Below are 19168 nucleotides of genomic sequence, written 5' to 3'. Positions count from 1 at the left end.
ATACTGTGTGTTGTCAGGTTTCAGGTAACAGACAAAACAATGCTGATGGATTTTGGGTTTTGTCATCTGAGGTTGGAACAAATGTTCCTGATATGAAGGCCTGATCTATCATTTCTGGTGGTGTAGGTGACATGATGCTTTGAATCCATGGAAGGTACTGGGAGATGTGAATGTACCCTGTGAGGTAGTTTGCATTTGGCTTGTTTTTAGAAAATGATACAATTCCCTGTGCAACACCTCCACAAACAAGTGGACCCCCAGCATCTCCCTGTGGATTATATCATTGGATTATAAGTAAGTCAAAATGCACTGAATTGTCAAATAATTTGAGTGGTGGCACTTGAAATACCAGTGCTGGTCCAGTTGATCCCTCAGAGCACAGAGTGTCAGCCGTGGCACAGTTGTCAGAATCTATCAGAGTCACGTTTGCTTCTTTGAGCACATTTGATGGAGACACTTCATGGTATTTCTTCCAACCCATGACTATGCAGTCCTTTGAGATTTCTTCTTTCTCAGTTTTTGGCAAAGTGATAGTACACACAGTTTTGTTCAAAGTTGCTGGAGCTTTAAGCTGTATGAGAAGATGCAAAGTTCTTGTAACACATTTCTTAACTGTTTTTCTTCATTTTAAAGGCAATGAAATTGTTTTTTACATTTAATTTTTATTTAATTTTTTTTGTTTTTGTTTGTTTGTTATAAAGAAATTTAAATAATAGTTCGATCTTATTTTACCTTTAGAAGCATGATGTCATGATCTGTTCTTTTCATAGTGAATTCTGGATGTGGAACGGGATCTACCTCTATACCGTCATGCAAAAAGTTGGTGTCATAGACCCCCAAATAGACCTTAAGATGACTAATAATGAAAAAATTAGATTTGCAATTAAGGGCTGCAATTGAATATCTGAAAAACAATGTAATACTCCATAATATCAATATGAGTGCACTGATGACATTGGATGAGAACAAAACCTTTGAACTGAACTACTTTCTGCAGAGCTGCTTTATAGCTGAATAACGTCTTGAAACATCGCCACTTATTGAACTCAATCGAATCACCATTGAACTGACTTGAGCTTAATAATGACATTGCTGCCTTCTGTAGAACTGCTTATAGCTGAATTTAACTTGTTTCAAGATTCAAGAACTTGTTTAAATGTAACAAAAGCAAACCTCTATTTCATCTTTTGATGAATAGTGTCCTTCTTTGCTTAGCAATCTTAAGTCAAGTAACAAGTTATGGCTGAATTGATTTATGTATTGTGACATATTTCTGAGTGACACAGGTTTCAGAATCTGAAAAATTAAAGTGTGAGACTTGACTTTATTCATCGTTACAGTAAATGTATAAATTCAAGAGTGGGGGTAAAGGAGTGGGACCTTAAGAGCAGAAAATGCACCTTCTATATCTATAAAAAACAAGCTTCATATAATTGTTAAGATTTTTAATGAAAGATGTGTGTCTTTTTATACTATTCATCATTGTTTGAACCATTAAAGAAGAAACTGCATTTTATTTTCTGGGTTAAAAATAATAGTAATAATAATAATGGACACCAAAGTACACGGACCCATTAGACATGGTTAGGTTATATATAGATATAGTTAGATTAGGTTAGATTCCCTTCATTTCGATCTCTTTACTTAACAATTTGAATAGCCTACTTTAGTAAATACTAGCCTACTATTGCTATGCTGACTGGAATTTTTGCTGGAATGCAGTTTAAATGTTGTTCTGTTATCATTTACAAATTAAACTACGCGAGTGATTCATTCCTCAACTAAACACTATATTATTTATAATTATGGTCTATTAATTAGCCGAAATAAAATTAAATATGTTACATTTAAAATGCATTCCAGCAAAAATTTAAGTCAGCATAATCAAAGCTTGATTTGCATTTACAGTAGGCTATTATTTACAAAGTATTCAGAACGTTAAGTAAAGAGATTGAAATAAAGCAAAAAAAATAAATAATAATAATTAAATATAAAAATATAACCAATTATAGTAGGCTAATAATAATAAACAAATATTGCAGGGAAAAGATGATCAGTTAATGGACAAGATTGTAGGATGGATAAAAAGGTTTTCTTGTAGGCCTATTTTATATTATGCTGATAAACTTCATTTGAATGCTGACTATCTCACGTAATACAGCCCGGTAGCCAAGTCCTATGTTATAATAATTTAATAATGAAATATTTTCTGTAATAAATAATATAATAATGTCGTTCCCTCAACATAAGAAGTAGTGGCCACGAGAAATGGATGTTGTTCCCTCAACATAGCATCTTGAGGCCACAACATAAGGATTCCTTTACCTCTAATTTTATTATTATTTTTTTATTATTGTTATTATTATTATTATTAATATTATCTGTACTTTGACTCTTGCTTTCTGCTCCTCCCTGGCTTCCTTAGTCAACTTTTTGGCTGATAGATGATTTAATACCATTTTTAGGTTTTCAGCTAACAGCCTATAGTAAAGGCTTCTAGAAATAGCGTACTAAAGACATTTAATGAAGTAATAAATGTAAAAAAATAATCTCCACTGTATACATTAAATATTAACATTTATGACGCAGTCGGCGGCTGCAGGTTTACGCTGTTGCTTTAAGATCTGATGCATATATCCTATGATCTTACACACCACGTACTGGACAAGACTTTAAAACACACAAACTGTTATCCTTTCTGATAAAACTATAAAATATGATAATTTCACCTACCTTTGTTTACAGCTGGCAGCTGTCATCACATAATCCTCTCTTACCAAAAAACCACCACATGTTTGTTTTGATATCTTGTCACGAATGTAGACCATGTAGGGTCGACTGTGGGGAACGGAGACTTTACCGCCAACGATGCCATCATGCATGCAGAAACATGAAAAAAGAAGAGTTTAGTTTTATTAAACTGTTCAACAGCTTATTCTGAGCATAAGTCTGGGCATTGAAATATGCAACTAAGATTCAATAATTTTTCATTCAATTAAATATTATTATTATTATTATTATCTGTACTTTGAGTCCTGCTTTCTGCTCCTCCCTTGTTATCTTAATCAACTTTTTGGCTGATATATGATTCAATATAGGTTAGGGTTCTAGACAAACTGAAGTAAAAATTTTGGGTACCAGACAGGACTTGGTTTTTATCAGGTTTTGGGGTCAAATGTCCGGGGGTTGGATCTAACATTCCTGGCCGGGAGACTTGATCTAACATATCTGGCACGTCAAGCATCATTATGCTCTGAATCCATGAAAGGTAGTGGGATATATGAGTGTATTCTGTGAGGTGGTCTGCATTCCTCTTGTTTTTGGAAAAAGACACAATTCCCTGTGCAACACCTCCACAAACAAGTGGACCCCCAGAGTCTCCCTGTGGATTATATCATTGGATTATTAGTGTATCACAATGCACTGACACTGATACGCCATACAGTAGATAATAATTTGTGAGTGGTAGCACTTGAAATACCAGTGCTGGTCCAGTTGATCCCTTAGAGCACAGAGTGTCAGCCGTGCCACAGTTTTCAGAGTCTGTCAGAGTCACGTTTGCTTCTTTGAGCACATTTGATGGAGACTCTTCATGGTATTTCTTCCAGCCCCAACCCATGACCATGCAGTCCTTTGAGATTTCTTCTTTCTCAGTTTTTGGCAAAGCAATAATACTCACAATTTTGTTCAAAGTTGCAGGAGTTTTAAGCTGTATGAGAAGATGTAAAGTTCTTGCTTGAGTTAATAGCACTTATATTTCTAGCAGTGTTTTTCTGAAATTTTCTTGAATTTTAAAGTTGAGCAAAAATATATTCTGCAAAATTTTTCTAGGTGTGATTGTAATGAAATTGTTCAACATTATATATTACTTTTAGAAGCATGATGTTATGTTCTGCTCTCTTTGTATTGAATTTTGGATGTGGAACGGGGTCTACCTCTATACCGTCAGGTAAAAAGTTGGTGTATTGGACCCCCAAATAGACCATAAGATGACTAAAAATTACAAAAACCAAAAACAAATAAGTAAATAAATATAGACATCATAACGGCCAGATTTACAAAGTTATTAAAATACAGCAACATGACTGCCGCTTTGAATGTCAAAAGTCACCAATGTAAAATACACTCAACATTCAGTAATATTATCGATATGACTGCACTGTTACTATTGGATGAGAACAAAATTTAAACTGAAATAGGCTAAATAATGACTTGTTTTCTGCAGAGCTGCTTTTTAGCTGAATCACGTCTTGAAACATCGGCACTTATTGGACTCAGTTGAATCACCATTGAACGGACTTGAGCTTAATAACTAGTGCTGGGTTTGAGTCCACCTAAGTAGAGTCCAAGCCAATCGAGTCCAAAATGGGCCAAGTGGTACTCAAGTCTGAGTCCCAAAGAGCTGAGTCCTAGTCCAACAAAACTCTATTATTTATTAGTATCTTAACATAGTTTTAATCTTTGAAACTAGAAAAACGCAATGCCCATTTAAATGTAACATAAGCAAACCTCTATTGTATATTGCCATTTTGATTTTTTTATTAATAATTTGTGTCCTGCTTTGCTTAGCAAATTTAAAGTCATGTAACAGAAGTTATGGCTGAATTGATTTATGTATTGTGACATTTCTGAGTGAAACAGGTTTTAGAATCTGAAAAATTAAAGGGCGAGACTTGACTTTATTCATCGTTACAGTAAATGTATAAATTCAAGAGTGGGGGTAAAGGAGAGGGACCTTAAGAGCAGAAAATGCACATTTATCTAAAAAAAAAAAAAAAAAAAAAATCTTTATATAATTTTTATGATTTTTAATTAAATATACATTTTGAATAATGAAAATTAGTTTGTGTCTGCTTATTTTATTCATCAGTGTTTGAACCATTAAAGAAACTGCATTTTAATTTCTGAGTTAAAAAAAAATAAATAAAATTAATGGACACCAAAATACACGGACCCCTTAGACAGAGCATTTCAAATTTTTTCTTGGATGAAAATGAGGCTCTGAGGGATAAACCTAGTCTGTACAATGGCACACACTGTCTACAAAAGCTCTACATATACTTTCCATAAGTCACAGGCAACTGACGCCTGTTTTATTTCTTAATGCATTTATAGTTAGGCTATATTAATTACAATAAATTATATTATGTAAAGAATAAAGAATAATTGATGACGGGCCGTTGAATTATTACAAAATAGTGCACAACCAAGGTGATTTTGGACTCATAAAAACTATTGCCACAGGTGTTAAAAAATTTCTTGTTTTTTTTAAAGCTAGAAACTGCCACTAATACAAAAAGCAAAAAAAATAAAATAATGTTATAAAACATTCTAAAGCTTACTGAAGTCAAGTTAACACTCTAAGTATTACTTTCAAGCTAAATGATAAATAAATATATTACTCAAAAATGTAAAAGTTATTTGTTTCTTCAGCTAGTAGCCTAGTAGAGGCTTCTAGAAAATGCCTTTAAATTTAAAGACATTCATGAAGTAATCAATGTAAAAAATAATCTTCACTGTATACATTGAATACAGATTATTCTTATTAAAGTTAATATGTGATTCAGTCAAGAGCAGTGAGTGATTTTATCCTTTTCTTTTGTTTAATTAACATTTCAATAGTTCACGCTTACATATAATTAGCTGAGGTATGGAATGCGTATTTGGCGTGCTGTCCGGGGAAGGGCTCCGAGCTCGGGAATGGCCCGAACCTAGAGTACCCCCCCCTTCCCCGTCTATTTATAAAGTGAACTTGAAGTGAGGAGATGGGGTGGAGGAGGGATGCTGATAAACCGTCAATGGATAGAGGTAAGTCAGCGATATTTATACTATGGGATGGATTACTTGATTATGGTCCACCTGTGTTGATTAGGCTAAGTATCTGACGCGCTCCTCCCGAATCTTATTAATAAAATTACATTTATGATGCAGTCGGCGGCTGCAGGTTTACAGTGTTGCTTTAAGATCTGAAGCATATATCTTATGATCTTACACATCTGTATTTTTCCGAACTGTTCTAGTTCACTTAAGTCAAAACTGACTGCATTTACATGGATAGTCTCCAAGACGGGCATTTTGAAATAACTTATCGTGTAAGTGTGTAGCAATAACAGAACATAAGAGAACTAAAACGAAGGAGAGCACAGCATTCACACGATGACTAAAGGCACGTTATTCTGTGAGCTCCCTTTCAGTGAGTGAGCACAGAGACCCGTCGGCTTTCAAGTACTGGACAAGACTTTAAAACATGCAAATACTGAATATCACTTTCGTGATAATGCATTGAGTCAATAAAATTTCCGTCTACTGTCCCTGGGCTCGGTTGGACTCGGACATATTTTCAGACTCTTCATGGTATTTCTTCCAGCCCCAACCCATGACCAGGCAGTTACTTGACATTTTTTCATTCTCAGGATTTGGAAAAGTGATAGTTCTCACAAATTTGCTCAAAGATAGTGGGGTTTTGAGCTGAAAGAGAAGATGCAAAGTTCTTGTTTGAGTCGATAATCCCTATATTTTTCTATTTATTTCTATTTTTTAAAGAAATTTAAAGATAATTCATTCATTCAAGTCATGCCCATTCGAAGTGCCCGTGCACCCTCAGATTTCTGAGCCAAGTGGATTTTAAATGCAGCTTCCAAACGACAAAAAAAAAAAAATAAATTGCCGAATAATATTTTTTATATATTTGATACAATCACAGCGGTGTGATTAGATCTTTCAGTGCACAGCATCAGCTGCTAAATTCAAATCTGCGTTCGCTGGCTGGCGCTGAGCCAGAGACAGACGCGTTCGTACAACGCTTCATGATAACCAATCAGAAACTATTCTGTTGCACTCATGGATGCAATGGCCAATCAGAGATGTCCAGAAGAGTCATCACTGAAACGCGGTGATTTGTTCACTTGCTCGCTGACTGAATTATTTAGAGAATTCTCTCATCAGAAACAACAAAAAGTGCAGATGTGCATACGAATGTAAGTAAGATATTCGTTTCATAATGTAAAGTGCTTCAGTGATTTTAATGGGAGTTTTTGAGAGTGCCTGAACTCTGGCTAGACTGAATGAAAATGTTTTTTGATAATGTAAATGTTCTTTAGACTCTGTAAAATGAAAGTGTTAAAATAAGTAACTTACAATATTGTTATTAAAATTTAGATTAAATGCAAATTCAGTCGTATTAAAAATATTTTATGGCATGATATGGCACTTAAGTACAAAGTCGGGTTTTTATGTGTAGTTAATAGATTACACTACATTTCCATATATTGATCAAATAACAATCTATAAAGGTGCAAAACGCGTTTACCTACACATATTTGAGAAACGAGATATTTCCTGATATATTAAGCATGTTTGAAATTGTTTTGAATAAAAATAAAAATAAATAAATAAATAAAAATATAATATAAGCCTATATCAGTTATACAGTGCTTTCGTAGAATGACTTATACCCCCCCCCCCCCCCCCAAATGTGCCCCCTCAAAAATCATGAATGCATGACGCCCCTGATTCAAGTGATAAAGTTATATAGCCAAACTATATTCTTCAAATATCAACAATTTCCTATCATGAAAGGCCATTTTTCTAGGTGTGATGGTGATGAAATTGTTCAACATTATATATTACCTTTAGAAGCATGATGTCATGATCTGTTCTCTTCATATTGAATTTTGGATGTGGAATGGGATCTACCTCTATACCGTCAGGTAAAAAGTTGGTGTCATGGACCCCCACAAATACCTCAAGATGATTAAACCTTAAGATTAAAATTTTTGATTAAATTCAATCCTTTTTTTCCCAATTGTTAGATAACTGCACTAAGTCTGTATAACCTTTCTGATAAAAGTATAAAATATGATAATTTTACCTACCTTGGTTTACAGTGGGCAGCTGTCATCACATAATCCTCTCTCACCAAAAACCACCACATGTTTGTTTTATTTTCTTGTCACGAATGTAGACCATGTAGGGTCGACTGTGGGGAATAGAGACCCTACCGCCAACAATGCCATTTATGAAGAAACCTATAAAGAGCATAGTTCTATGAAATAATGTCATGACTTATTCTGATAAACAACCTGTTGTAATTACTAAAGTAGACTGGATGTGAATACCTGGGGTGCAGGAATGCAGCAGTAGCAGACAAGTGATATGCCAAAGGATGCTCATTGTAGCTTAGTTACACTCGGTCTGCACCACAGAGATGTTGGGTTCTGCTTTTAAAAGAAGAGATTCAAGGGACCCACACCCGGAAGATAATGGCAAAAGCTGTGGTATGCTTTACATCCAGATCAGTTTAACTGATGTAATTTAGAGACTGTTTATAGAAGAGCTGATCACAGGTCAGTGATTATCATCAGCTTTCGTTGTTTCACAAATCACACTGTGTTAATATCAGAAAGTGCACACTAGGGGGCAGTCTTAACAGTTGTGAAACTTTCATTATCTATATTTTTGCAACTTCTGGTACCTTGATTATTGCTAATTAATTATATTTTATTAATAAGTGGCCACTTAGTCAGGTACAACCTTGACAAACAACCTATTTTCTTTGTGGCATGGATTTAGTAAGAAAATATATACATTTTTTTAAAGATTCTGGTCTCTGTTGACATGGTAGCATGATACAATTGCTGCAGATTTATCAGTTGTGCATTCATGATGTGAATCTGCCTTTTTTCTACATCCCAGAGGTACTCTTTTGAGATCTGGAGACTGTGGAAGTCATTAGAGTCCATTGAACCTCTCAAGTACACTCTAAAAAATGCTGGGTTCAGCTTGTTGGGTCATTTTTAAATATTTTTTTAGCCAGGTTTAGTTTTTCTGTAACTCAGCTGCTAGGTCGTTTTTTACAGTCAATACAAATGATGAGCCCCTCTAAAGCACACACACACACACACACACACACACACACACACACACACACACACACACACACACACATATATATATATATATATATATATATATATATATATATATATATATATATACATGCATACATGGAGTGGCTTGCAAAAGTTTTTCACATTTTCTTATGTTGCAGCTTTATGTTAAACTGATTTAAATTAAATTTTTTACCACATCAATTTAAACTCCATAAACCATAACAACGAAGCAAAAAACAACTTTGAAACTTTGAACACTGAAATAAGTACATTGCATAAATATTTATACCCTTAACTTAGAACTTAATTTAATGCACCTTCACAGCCTTAAGTATTTTTGGGTATGATGCGATAACCTGCATTTGACAATTATCTGCCATTCTTCTCCTCACCTCTTCACCTCTCAAGCTTTGTCAGCTTGAATGGGGGCTTGCAGACATTTTCAGGTTTCTCCAGAAATATATGATTGCATTCAAACCCAGGCTCCGGCTGAGCCACTCAAGGACATTCACAGAGTTGTCTTTAAGCCACTCTTGCTGTGTGCTTAAGGTTGTTGTACTGTTGGAAGGTTAACCCTTTTACACAGTCTGAGGTTCTGAATGCACTGGACTGAGTTTTCATTAAGGCTATTCCTATATTTTGGTGCATTGAGTGTTCATTCTACTCTGACAAGTCCCTCAGTCCCTGCTGCTGAAAAACAGTCCCACAGAATGAGGCTGCTACCAGCACACTTTATTTTGGGATGGTTCTCTGCAGGTAATGAGCAGTGCTTGGATTTACTTCAAACATGAGGCTTGGAATTGAGGTTAATCAGACTAGAGCAACTTGTTCCTCTTAGTATGACGGTCCTTTATGTGTTTTTTTGCAAATTCCAAGTGGGTTTTCATGTGTCTTCTCTGAGGAGAGGATTGAGTTTGGCCACATCACCATAAATACCAGATTGGTGGAGTGTTGCAGTGTTGTTTGTCCTTTTGTAAGTTTCACCCATCTGCATATATAATCATGGAGCTCAACTAGAGTGACCATCAGCTTCTTGGTCACCAGTATAACTAAGCCTCTTCTCCATCAATTGCTCATTTCGGCCAGGAGGCCCCCTCTAGGAAGAGTCCTTGTTTTCCCAAGCGCCTTCCATTATGGATAATGGAGGCTACATCTGTCTGTGAACCTGCAATGCAGCAGAATGTTTTTCTGAACTCTTCCCCAGATGTGTGGCTTGACACAAACCTGCTTCTGATCTGTGCAAGTAGTTCTTTTGACCTCAGGGCTTGGTTTTTGCTCTGATATGCATTATCAGCTGTTAGACCTTATATTAAGATGTGTGTGCCTTACAAAATCATACCCATTCAATTGAATTTGCCACAGGTTAACTTCACTCAAAGTGTAGTAACATCTATAAGCAATATTTTTTTATTATTATGTATGTATGTATATACGTATTTCAGTTTTATTAGACGGGGACAATGCGCATCAATCATACATAAATGTACAATGTGCCAAAATTAGCCAGAAGGCTACTTTGTATCTGCAGTCCCTGGACTGATGGTAAAATTGTCATCCTAAAAATATAAAAGAATTAATCAATATATCTATCTTACATACTCCAAAATAAATATAACATTCACACTATTCCTAAAAAATTACAATTGTTATAAGCGTTACATTATAAACGTAAACGTTATACTATACAACTAACAAATCATTACCAGCTCACTCATACACACACAATAATATCATAATATCAATATACAGGCAAAGATAATGTAAGCATACAGACCAGTAATAGTAGGCCTAATCATTCAATCAGTACTAAACAACCTCATATACATAGCATAAAAGTCTCAAACTAGTAGAGCAGAAAAGGAAAGACAGCAGCAGAGTTTAGTTTACAAAATTAATGTTGACAATGCTGATTCTTAAGTAACCACTTCTTAAAGTGAAACTTAAAGGAGGCATAAGTATTAAAATTTGTAATGTAAGTTGGGATGGAGTTCCACTCACAAGCAGCCCTAACTGAAAACACTGTTTGACTAATTGCAATCACCTTTAACTGCACTTCTCGTCAATCTGTAACCAGATGGTGCTACGTTTACAAATTGGCTCAATACAGGAGGAGCCAGTCCATGTCTGATTTTATAAATAAGACAAATATCTGTTTATATAATAAAATTATCCCAACTTAAAATATTGTATTTTTAAAAAATATCACAGTGATGATGGTGTATGGATTTCCTATGTAAAACTTTCAAAGTTTGTTTGTATAAAGAGAGAATTGGTTTGAGATAAGTATCATTTGCTTGTGACAAGGTTGTCAAACAATAGGTGACATGTGAGAAGATCATTGAATACATAAACATCTTCAAAGCCTTAGTTAACATGCAGCCATGGGCATATCTACAATTTGCCTAGTTAACTTGTTGTGAACCCAAACCTTCTTGATGTGTGTTATAAAAGTAAGATTGCTATCAATATATACACCAAGATATTTAAAATCTGAAAACAACTTGTAGTCTCTCTCCATATATGACTACATTTGACTCCGCACGGCAAGACTGTTAGCTGATCAGTAGCTTGAGCTTCCCTATTAGCTTGTACAAAAACTACTGTGTCATCAGCATACATCTGGATGTTGGAATTGAAATAAACATTTGGCAAATCATTTACATACAGAGAAAATAAAAGTGGGCCCAAGATTGAACCTTGTGGGACACCTGCTGACAAAGAAACAACACCTGATTGATAATTATTGACTCTATTCAACTGAGTCCAATGTGTTAAATATTATTTTATCCATTTAATGGTGTCTACAAAAAAAATGCATTCAATTTAGAAAAGAGAATTCCATAATTTATGGTATCGGAGGCTTTTTTTTAAATCTAAGAAGACAGCCCGATAACCCCTCCTCGATCCAATGTACCAAATCAGTTCAAAGGGGGAAATATGAAAAATCAATCATAACTAGTTATGATTAATTATTAATATTTAGATCCGCTGTAAGTATTTACTTGACCTCTCAGCGTCAGCTGTCAGTCAATTCTAAGAATGTTAATTTCCTGGTTAAGGAAAATAACTTTCCATCCATCCATCCATCTTCTACCGCTTTCCGGGGCCGGGTCGCGGGGGCAGCAGTCTAAGCAGAGAACCCCAGACTTCCCTCTCCCTAGACACTTCCTCCAGCTCTTCTGGGGGGACACCGAGGCGTTCCCAGGCCAGCCGGGAGACATAGTCTCTCCAGCGTGTCCTAGGTCTCCCCCGGGGTCTCCTCCCAGTGGGATGTGCCCGGAACACCTTCCCGGGAAGGCGTCCAGGAGGCATCCGGAACAGATGCCCGAGCCACCTCAGCTGACCCCTCTCGATGTGGAGGAGCAGCGGCTCTACTCTGAGCTCCTCCCGGGTGACTGAGCTTCTCACCCTATCTCTAAGGGATCGCCCAGCCACCCTGCGGAGAAAGCACATTTCGGCCGCCTGTATCCGGGATCTTGTCCTTTCGGTCATGACCCAAAGCTCATGACCATAGGTGAGAGTAGGAACGTAGATTGACCGGTAAATCGAGAGCTTCGCCTTGCGGCTCAGCTCTTTCTTCACCACGACAGACCGGTACATCGACCGCATTACTGCAGAAGCTGCACCGATCCGTCTGTCAATCTCCCGTTCCATCCTTCCCTCACTCGTGAACAAGACCCCAAGATACTTAAACTCCTCCACTTGAGGCAGGAACTCTCCACCAACCTGAAGTGGGCAAGCCACCCCTTTCCGACTGAGGACCATGGCCTCGGATTTGGAGGTGCTGATTCTCATCCCAGCCGCTTCACACTCGGCTGCAAACCGTCCCAGTGCATGCTGAAGGTCCTGGCCTGATGAGGCCAACACGACAACATCATCCGCAAAGAGCAGAGACGAAATCGTGTTGTCACCAAACCTGACCCCCTCCGGCCCCTGGCTGCGCCTAGAAATTCTGTCCATAAAAATCATGAACAGAACCGGCGACAAAGGGCAGCCCTGCCGGAGTCCAACACGCACCGGGAACAAGTCTGACTTACAGCTGGCAATACGAACCAAGCTCCTGCTCCTTTCGTACAGGGACCGGATAGCCCTTAGCAAAGGGCCCCGGACCCCATACTCCCGGAGAACCCTCCACAGGCCGCCGCGAGGGACACAGTCGAATGCCTTCTCCAAATCCACAAAGCACATGTGGACTGGTTGGGCATACTCCCATGAACCCTCCAGCACCCTGTAGAGGGTATAGAGCTGGTCCAGTGTTCCACGGCCTGGACGAAAACCACACTGTTCCTCCTGAATCCGAGGTTCTACTATCGGCCGGATTCTCCTCTCCAGTACCCTGGCATAGACTTTCCCAGGGAGGCTGAGAAGTGTGATCCCCCTGTAGTTGGAACACACCCTCCGGTCCCCCTTCTTAAAAAGAGGGACCACCACCCCGGTCTGCCATCCCAGAGGCACCGTCCCCGACTGCCACGCGATGCTGCAGAGGCGTGTCAGCCAAGACAGCCCCACAACATCCAGAGACTTGAGGTACTCAGGGCGGATCTCATCCACCCCCGGTGCCTTGCCACCGAGGAGTTTCTTGACTACCTCGGTGACTTCAGCTTGGGTTATGGACGAGTCCACATCTGAGCCCTCAGCCTCTGCTTCCTCAATGGAAGACGTGACACCGGGATTGAGGAGATCCTCGAAGTATTCCTTCCACCGTCCAACGACATCCCCAGTTGAGGTCAACAGCTCCCCACCTCTACTGTAAACAGCGTTGGTAGGGCACTGCTTCCCTCTCCTGAGGCGCCGGACGGTTTGCCAGAATCTCTTCGAGGCTGACCGATAGTCCTTCTCCATGGGCTCACCGAACTCCTCCCAGGCCCGAGTTTTTGCCTCCACAACCACCCGGGCTGTAGTCCGCTTGGCCTGCCGGTACCTGTCAGCTGCCTCTGGAGTCCCACAAGCCAACCAGGCCCGATAGGACTCCTTCTTCAGCTTGACGGCATCCCTTACTTCCGGTGTCCACCACCGGGTTCGGGGATTGCCGCCTCGACAGGCACCGGAAACCTTACGGCCACAGCTCCGAGCGGCCGCTTCGACAATGGAGGTGGAGAACATGGTCCACTCGGACTCAATATCTCCAGCCTCCCTCGGGATCCGGTCGAAGCTCTGCCGGAGGTGGGAGTTGAAGATCTCTCTGACAGGAGACTCGCCAAACGTTCCCAGCAGACCCTCACAGTACGTTTGGGTCTGCCGAGTCTGTCCAGCTTCCTCCCCCGCCATCGGATCCAACTCACCACCAGGTGGTGATCGGTTGACAGCTCCGCCCCTCTCTTCACCCGAGTGTCCAAGACATATGGCCGGAGGTCGGATGAAACGACCACAAAGTCGATCATCGACCTACGGCCTAGGGTGTCCTGGTGCCACGTGTACTGATGGACACCCTTATGCTTGAACATGGTGTTCGTCATGGACAAGCTGTAACTAGCACAGAAGTCCAATAACTGAACACCGCTCGGGTTCAGATCAGGGGGGCCGTTCCTCCCAATCACGCCCCTCCAGGTGTCACTGTCGTTGCCCACGTGGGCATTGAAGTCCCCCAGTAAAACGACGGAGTCCCCAGTCGGAGCACTTTCCAGCACCCCTCCCAGAGACTCCAAGAAGGCTGGGTACTCTGCATTGCCGTTCGGCCCATAGGCACAAACGACAGTGAGAAAATAACTTTCTTACTGTAAAATGCTACCCAGAACATGTTACAAAAATCTGCATGATTAGGGACTTCAGTTATGAGCAAACAATGAACAAAGCTTAAGCAGTAAAGAGAAGAGAAATAAAACCATAAAGCTATAATACATTTGATATTCAGCAGTTTGACGGCTTCAAACTAAAACATCTGACAGGCAAGATGCCATGAGGTAAAGTTGTTTTTTAACCTTTCAAACATGAAAATAAGTCATAAATATAAGTCATTTAATAAACTAGAACAGCCTACTGGTAGCAATTTTCTTTCCACAGATTACAACTAGTTGCTCTTGCTGCTCCTGTTAGATCCTAAAACATTTACTGAATGTTTCTGAAGATTTTATGTTTGTAAAAGACTGACTTGGCATTGAATGAAAAATATTGGATATTAACTGTTCTTGTCCTGTATAAATCTAAAACAGATTTTAGAGTGCATTTTTATTATTTAAAATATAAAACCTTCAATAGGTTGACTGACCCAGCACTATGTCAAATATCAACACAGCAAATGAATAAAACCCAAATAACTAAGTATGTGTTCTGTCCAATGTGCTGGGTTGCCAAATAACCCATAAATTGATGTTTTTAACCCAGAATTTTTGTATGTGTGCATGTTTTTTTTTTTTGACAATGTTCTCAGTGTATCCTTGCTGCTCAATGTTTCACGAATTAATAACATTTCCTTATCTCTTGTGGTGGTAGAGACTCTCTGACATGTACTGTCTTCACTTTTCAAACTTGTCAGTCTTTGCAAAAGTGGAGATTACAAGTGTTAGTTTGGAGTTAATTTGTCAAGAGTTGTAAGTAGCTGACAGTCAAACGACCCGTCTTTCATGATGCTTGATTTCTCCCAGATTTCTCACCTGTTTAGTCAACACATTTGGTTATGTAGCAACTTATTTTTGGGAAGAAAAAAAATAGCACCTTTAACTGTTTGATTTTTTCCCTTTATCTTCTTTTTAGTATAAAACACCATTACACCAGTATTTTTCAGACTGATGTGTTGCAATTTAAACGTAGAGGAGCAATATATTAAATTAATAACTTTAATAAAATGACTTCTTTCCATGGAAAATATGAGAGGTATGCATTTACTTGTAGAATCAAACCAATTACTATTTGATTTGACATTTGTGTAGCTGCTTGAGTAGCATTAATGGCAATTTTGTTTCTGATGCATGATTTTTATTATCAGTGCGTTCATTTATTAGAATCTTTCTCATAATCCTTTTTAAATTACTTTTTAGTTTTTTCATGTTTGATTTTGCTATATTTTGCTATATTTTATCTTGTGAAGTGCATACAGTTTCTTTACAGTATTTTTTTCAGTATCTTGCATCACAAGTTAATTAGCATAGGTTTTCACAAAGTTTTTATGGTTTTCACAACTTGGTGGCCAGTTACTACACAAATACCCGAGTAGATTTTAGACACAGAAAATTAAGTTCTTATTAGACTTGGTGTGAAAAGGCTACACATGAGCCTTTATTTTAATACCGACATTAATTGTCACACATATGCTGATTGGTGTAAAACTAACATCGAACATAAATGATACAACTTACACTGAACCAGACAACTAAATGAGTCTTACCAGCTTGTCCTTCCATGTTTCAGATTCCTGCTGAGTAGATTAATTCATGATGCTCTGAATCCATGAAAGGTAGTTGGAAGTATGAGTGTATGCTGTGAGGTGGTCTGCATTGCTCGTTTTCGCAAAAAGACACATTTCCTTCTGCAACACCTCCACAAACAAGTGGACCCACAGAGTCTCCCTTCGGATTATGTAATAAGATTATTAGTACAACCCGAATTCCGGAAAAGTTGGGACGTTTTTAAATTTTAATAAAATGAAAACTAAAGGAATTTCGAATCACATGAGCCAATATTTTATTCACAATAGAACATAAATAACGTAGCAAATGTTTAAACTGAGAAATTTTACACTTTTATCCACTTAATTAGCTCATTTAAAATTTAATGCCTGCTACAGGTCTCAAAAAAGTTGGCACGGGGGCAACAAATGGCTAAAAAAGCAAGCAGTTTTGAAAAGATTCAGCTGGGAGAACATCTAGTGATTAATTAAGTTAATTGATATCAGGTCTGTAACATGATTAGCTATAAAAGCTTTGTCTTAGAGAAGCAGAGTCTCTCAGAAGTAAAGATGGGCAGAGGCTCTCCAATCTGTGAAAGACTGCGTAAAAAAATTGTGGAAAACTTTAAAAACAATGTTCCTCAACGTCAAATTGCAAAGGCTTTGCAAATCTCATCATCTACAGATGATGCATAACATCTACAGATGCATAACATCATCAAAAGATTCAGAGAAACTGGAGAAATCTCTGTGCGTAAGGGACAAGGCCGGAGACCTTTATTGGATGCCCGTGGTCTTCGGGCTCTCAGACGACACTGCATCACTCATCGGCATGATTGTGTCAATGACATTACTAAATGGGCCCAGGAATACTTTCAGAAACCACTGTCGGTAAACACAATCCGCCGTGCCATCAGCAGATGCCAACTAAAGCTCTATCATGCAAAAAGGAAGCCATATGTGAACATGGTCCAGAAGTGCCGTCGTGTCCTGTGGGCCAAGGCTCATTTAAAATGGACTATTTCAAAGTGGAATAGTGTTTTATGGTCAGAAGAGTCCAAATTTGACATTCTTGTTGGAAATCACGGACGCCGTGTCTTCCCGGCTAAAGAGGAGGGAGACCTTCCAGCATGTTATCAGCGTTCAGTTCAAAAGCCAGCATCTCTGATGGTATGGGGGTGCATAAGTGCATACGGTATGGGCAGCTTGCATGTTTTGGAAGGCTCTGTGAATGCTGAAAGGTATATAAAGGTTTTAGAGCAACATATGCTTCCCTCCAAACAATGTCTATTTCAGGGAAGGCCTTGTTTATTTCAGCAGGACAATGCAAAACCCCATACTGCAGCTATAACAACAGCATGGCTTCGTCGTAGAAGAGTCCGGGTGCTAACCTGGCCTGCCTGCAGTCCAGATCTTTCACCTATAGAGAACATTTGGCGCATCATTAAACGAAAAATACGTCAAATACGACCACGAACTCTTCAGCAGCTGGAAATCTATATAAGGCAAGAATGGGAACAAATTCCAACAGCAAAACTCCAGCAACTCATAGCCTCAATGCCCAGACGTCTTCAAACTGTTTTGAAAAGAAAAGGAGATGCTACACCATGGTAAACATGCCCCGTCCCAACTATTTTGAGACTTGTAGCAGAAATCAAAATTGAAATGAGCTCATTTTGTGCATAAAATTGTAAACTTTCTCAGTTTAAACATTTGCTATGTTATCTATGTTCTATTGTGAATAAAATATTGGCTCATGTGATTTGAAAGTCTTTTAGTTTTCATTTTATTAAAATTTAAAAAACAACCCAACTTTTCTGGAATTCGGGTCGTATATCACAATGCACTGACAATGATACACCATACAGTAGATAAGAATTTGTGAGTGGTGCAAATTGAAATATCATTGCTGGTCCAGTTGATTCCTCAGTGCACAGAGTGTCAGCCGTGCCACAATGTTCAAAGTCTATCAGAGTCACGCTTGCTTCTTTACATGTACATGCCAAAGTAAGCTCATTGTAGACAACTCAGTTACACTCAATGTGCACCACAGTGTGCACCACCATGTTGGGTTCTGCTTTTAAAGAGAGATTTAAGGGACCCACACCTAGAAGATAATGGCAGAAGCTGCAGCATTCTCTGCATCCAGACCAGTTTCACTGATCTAACAGCATATAAAGGAGGAGTTGATCACAGGTCAGTGATTATCATCAACTTTCGTTGTTTCACAACTCACAATGTGGTGATAGTATCAGAAAGTGTACACTGGGGACTTGAAAGTTGCAGGAATTTCATCATCTGTAATGTTTGCAGCTTCTGGTACCTTGACTATCATTCATGGCCATTTATTATACATAGCCACTTGATCAGGTATAACTTTTACAAACACCTCTGTCCCGAGAACAACCTGAATTCTTTGTGGCGTGGCTTTAGTAAGGGATTGGAAATATCTTTTAGAAGGTCTTGTCTCTGTTGACATGGTAGCATGATACAGTTGCTGCAGATTTATCAGGGGCACATTCATGATGTGAATCTGCCTTTTCTCCACATCCCAGAGGTACTCTTTTAAGATCTGGAGACTGTGGAAGTTACTGGAGTACACTGAAACTCTTAAATGTGCTTGCATATTTTTATGCACTGAATGTTCTCTGTGTTTCACTGTTGCTCAAGAAATTTCATGACTTATTCAAGTGTCCTCATGGTAGTAGAAACTGTTCAACACATTTTTACTCCCAATTCGTCACATATTGATGCTTGGTCAGGACAACTTAGGCGTCACTTTTTCACATCACTTTAATATTAACTTTGAATCAAGACTAGTTAACACATCATTTATAAATGAAAGGGTTAAATAACAGTATTATGTTTTGTTATGGTTACACTTGAATTTGTTAAAAGATAGATAAACATGTATGTGAAATGTTACTGTGACGAGTGGGGCGGGGCAGAGGGCCGT

The 19168-nt window shown here is 38.5% G+C and overlaps 2 protein-coding genes and 1 long non-coding RNA gene across 3 annotated transcripts; all 3 read right to left on the bottom strand.

Moving 5' to 3' along the window:
- Window positions 1–13: 13 nt before the first annotated feature.
- Window positions 14–2900, bottom strand: LOC132131380 (mast cell protease 1A-like; the record flags this gene model as incomplete). Its single annotated transcript, XM_059543396.1, has 4 exons — window positions 14–268; window positions 350–571; window positions 733–856; window positions 2734–2900. Coding segments are annotated over 4 exons (768 nt in total), but the record flags the coding sequence as incomplete, so codon positions are not given.
- A 140-nt stretch (window positions 2901–3040) lies between these two features.
- On the bottom strand, window positions 3041–3859 carry LOC132131417 (thrombin-like enzyme bhalternin). Its single transcript, XM_059543433.1, has 2 exons — window positions 3482–3859; window positions 3041–3382 (listed from the first exon to the last, which is right to left on the bottom strand). The coding sequence occupies exons 1-2, from the start codon at window positions 3623–3625 to the stop codon at window positions 3062–3064; spliced, it is 465 nt and encodes a 154-aa protein (XP_059399416.1). The 5' UTR covers window positions 3626–3859; the 3' UTR covers window positions 3041–3061.
- Window positions 3860–6342: 2483 nt separating this feature from the next.
- LOC132131418 (uncharacterized) lies at window positions 6343–8171 on the bottom strand. Its single transcript, XR_009428872.1, has 3 exons — window positions 7875–8171; window positions 7630–7759; window positions 6343–6468 (listed from the first exon to the last, which is right to left on the bottom strand). It is a non-coding gene; the product is annotated as an uncharacterized LOC132131418 (long non-coding RNA).
- Between the last annotated feature and the right edge of the window lie 10997 nt (window positions 8172–19168).

Source organism: Carassius carassius, chromosome 48 (genome assembly GCF_963082965.1).
Source record: "Carassius carassius chromosome 48, fCarCar2.1, whole genome shotgun sequence".
Taxonomy (NCBI): Eukaryota; Metazoa; Chordata; class Actinopteri; order Cypriniformes; family Cyprinidae; genus Carassius; species Carassius carassius.
Note: the sequence above shows the minus strand (reverse complement) of the source record. Positions and strands in the feature narration are given on the sequence as shown.

Excerpts from the sequence above, each read along its gene's own strand:
- LOC132131417 (XM_059543433.1), bottom strand. The coding sequence starts at position 3,625 with ATGGTCATGGGTTGGGGCTGGAAGAAATACCATGAAGAGTCTCCATCA. Across the intron at positions 3,383-3,481 it reads GATCAACTGGACCAGCACTG|GGAGACTCTGGGGGTCCACT; the intron begins GTATTTCAAGTG and ends TATAATCCACAG.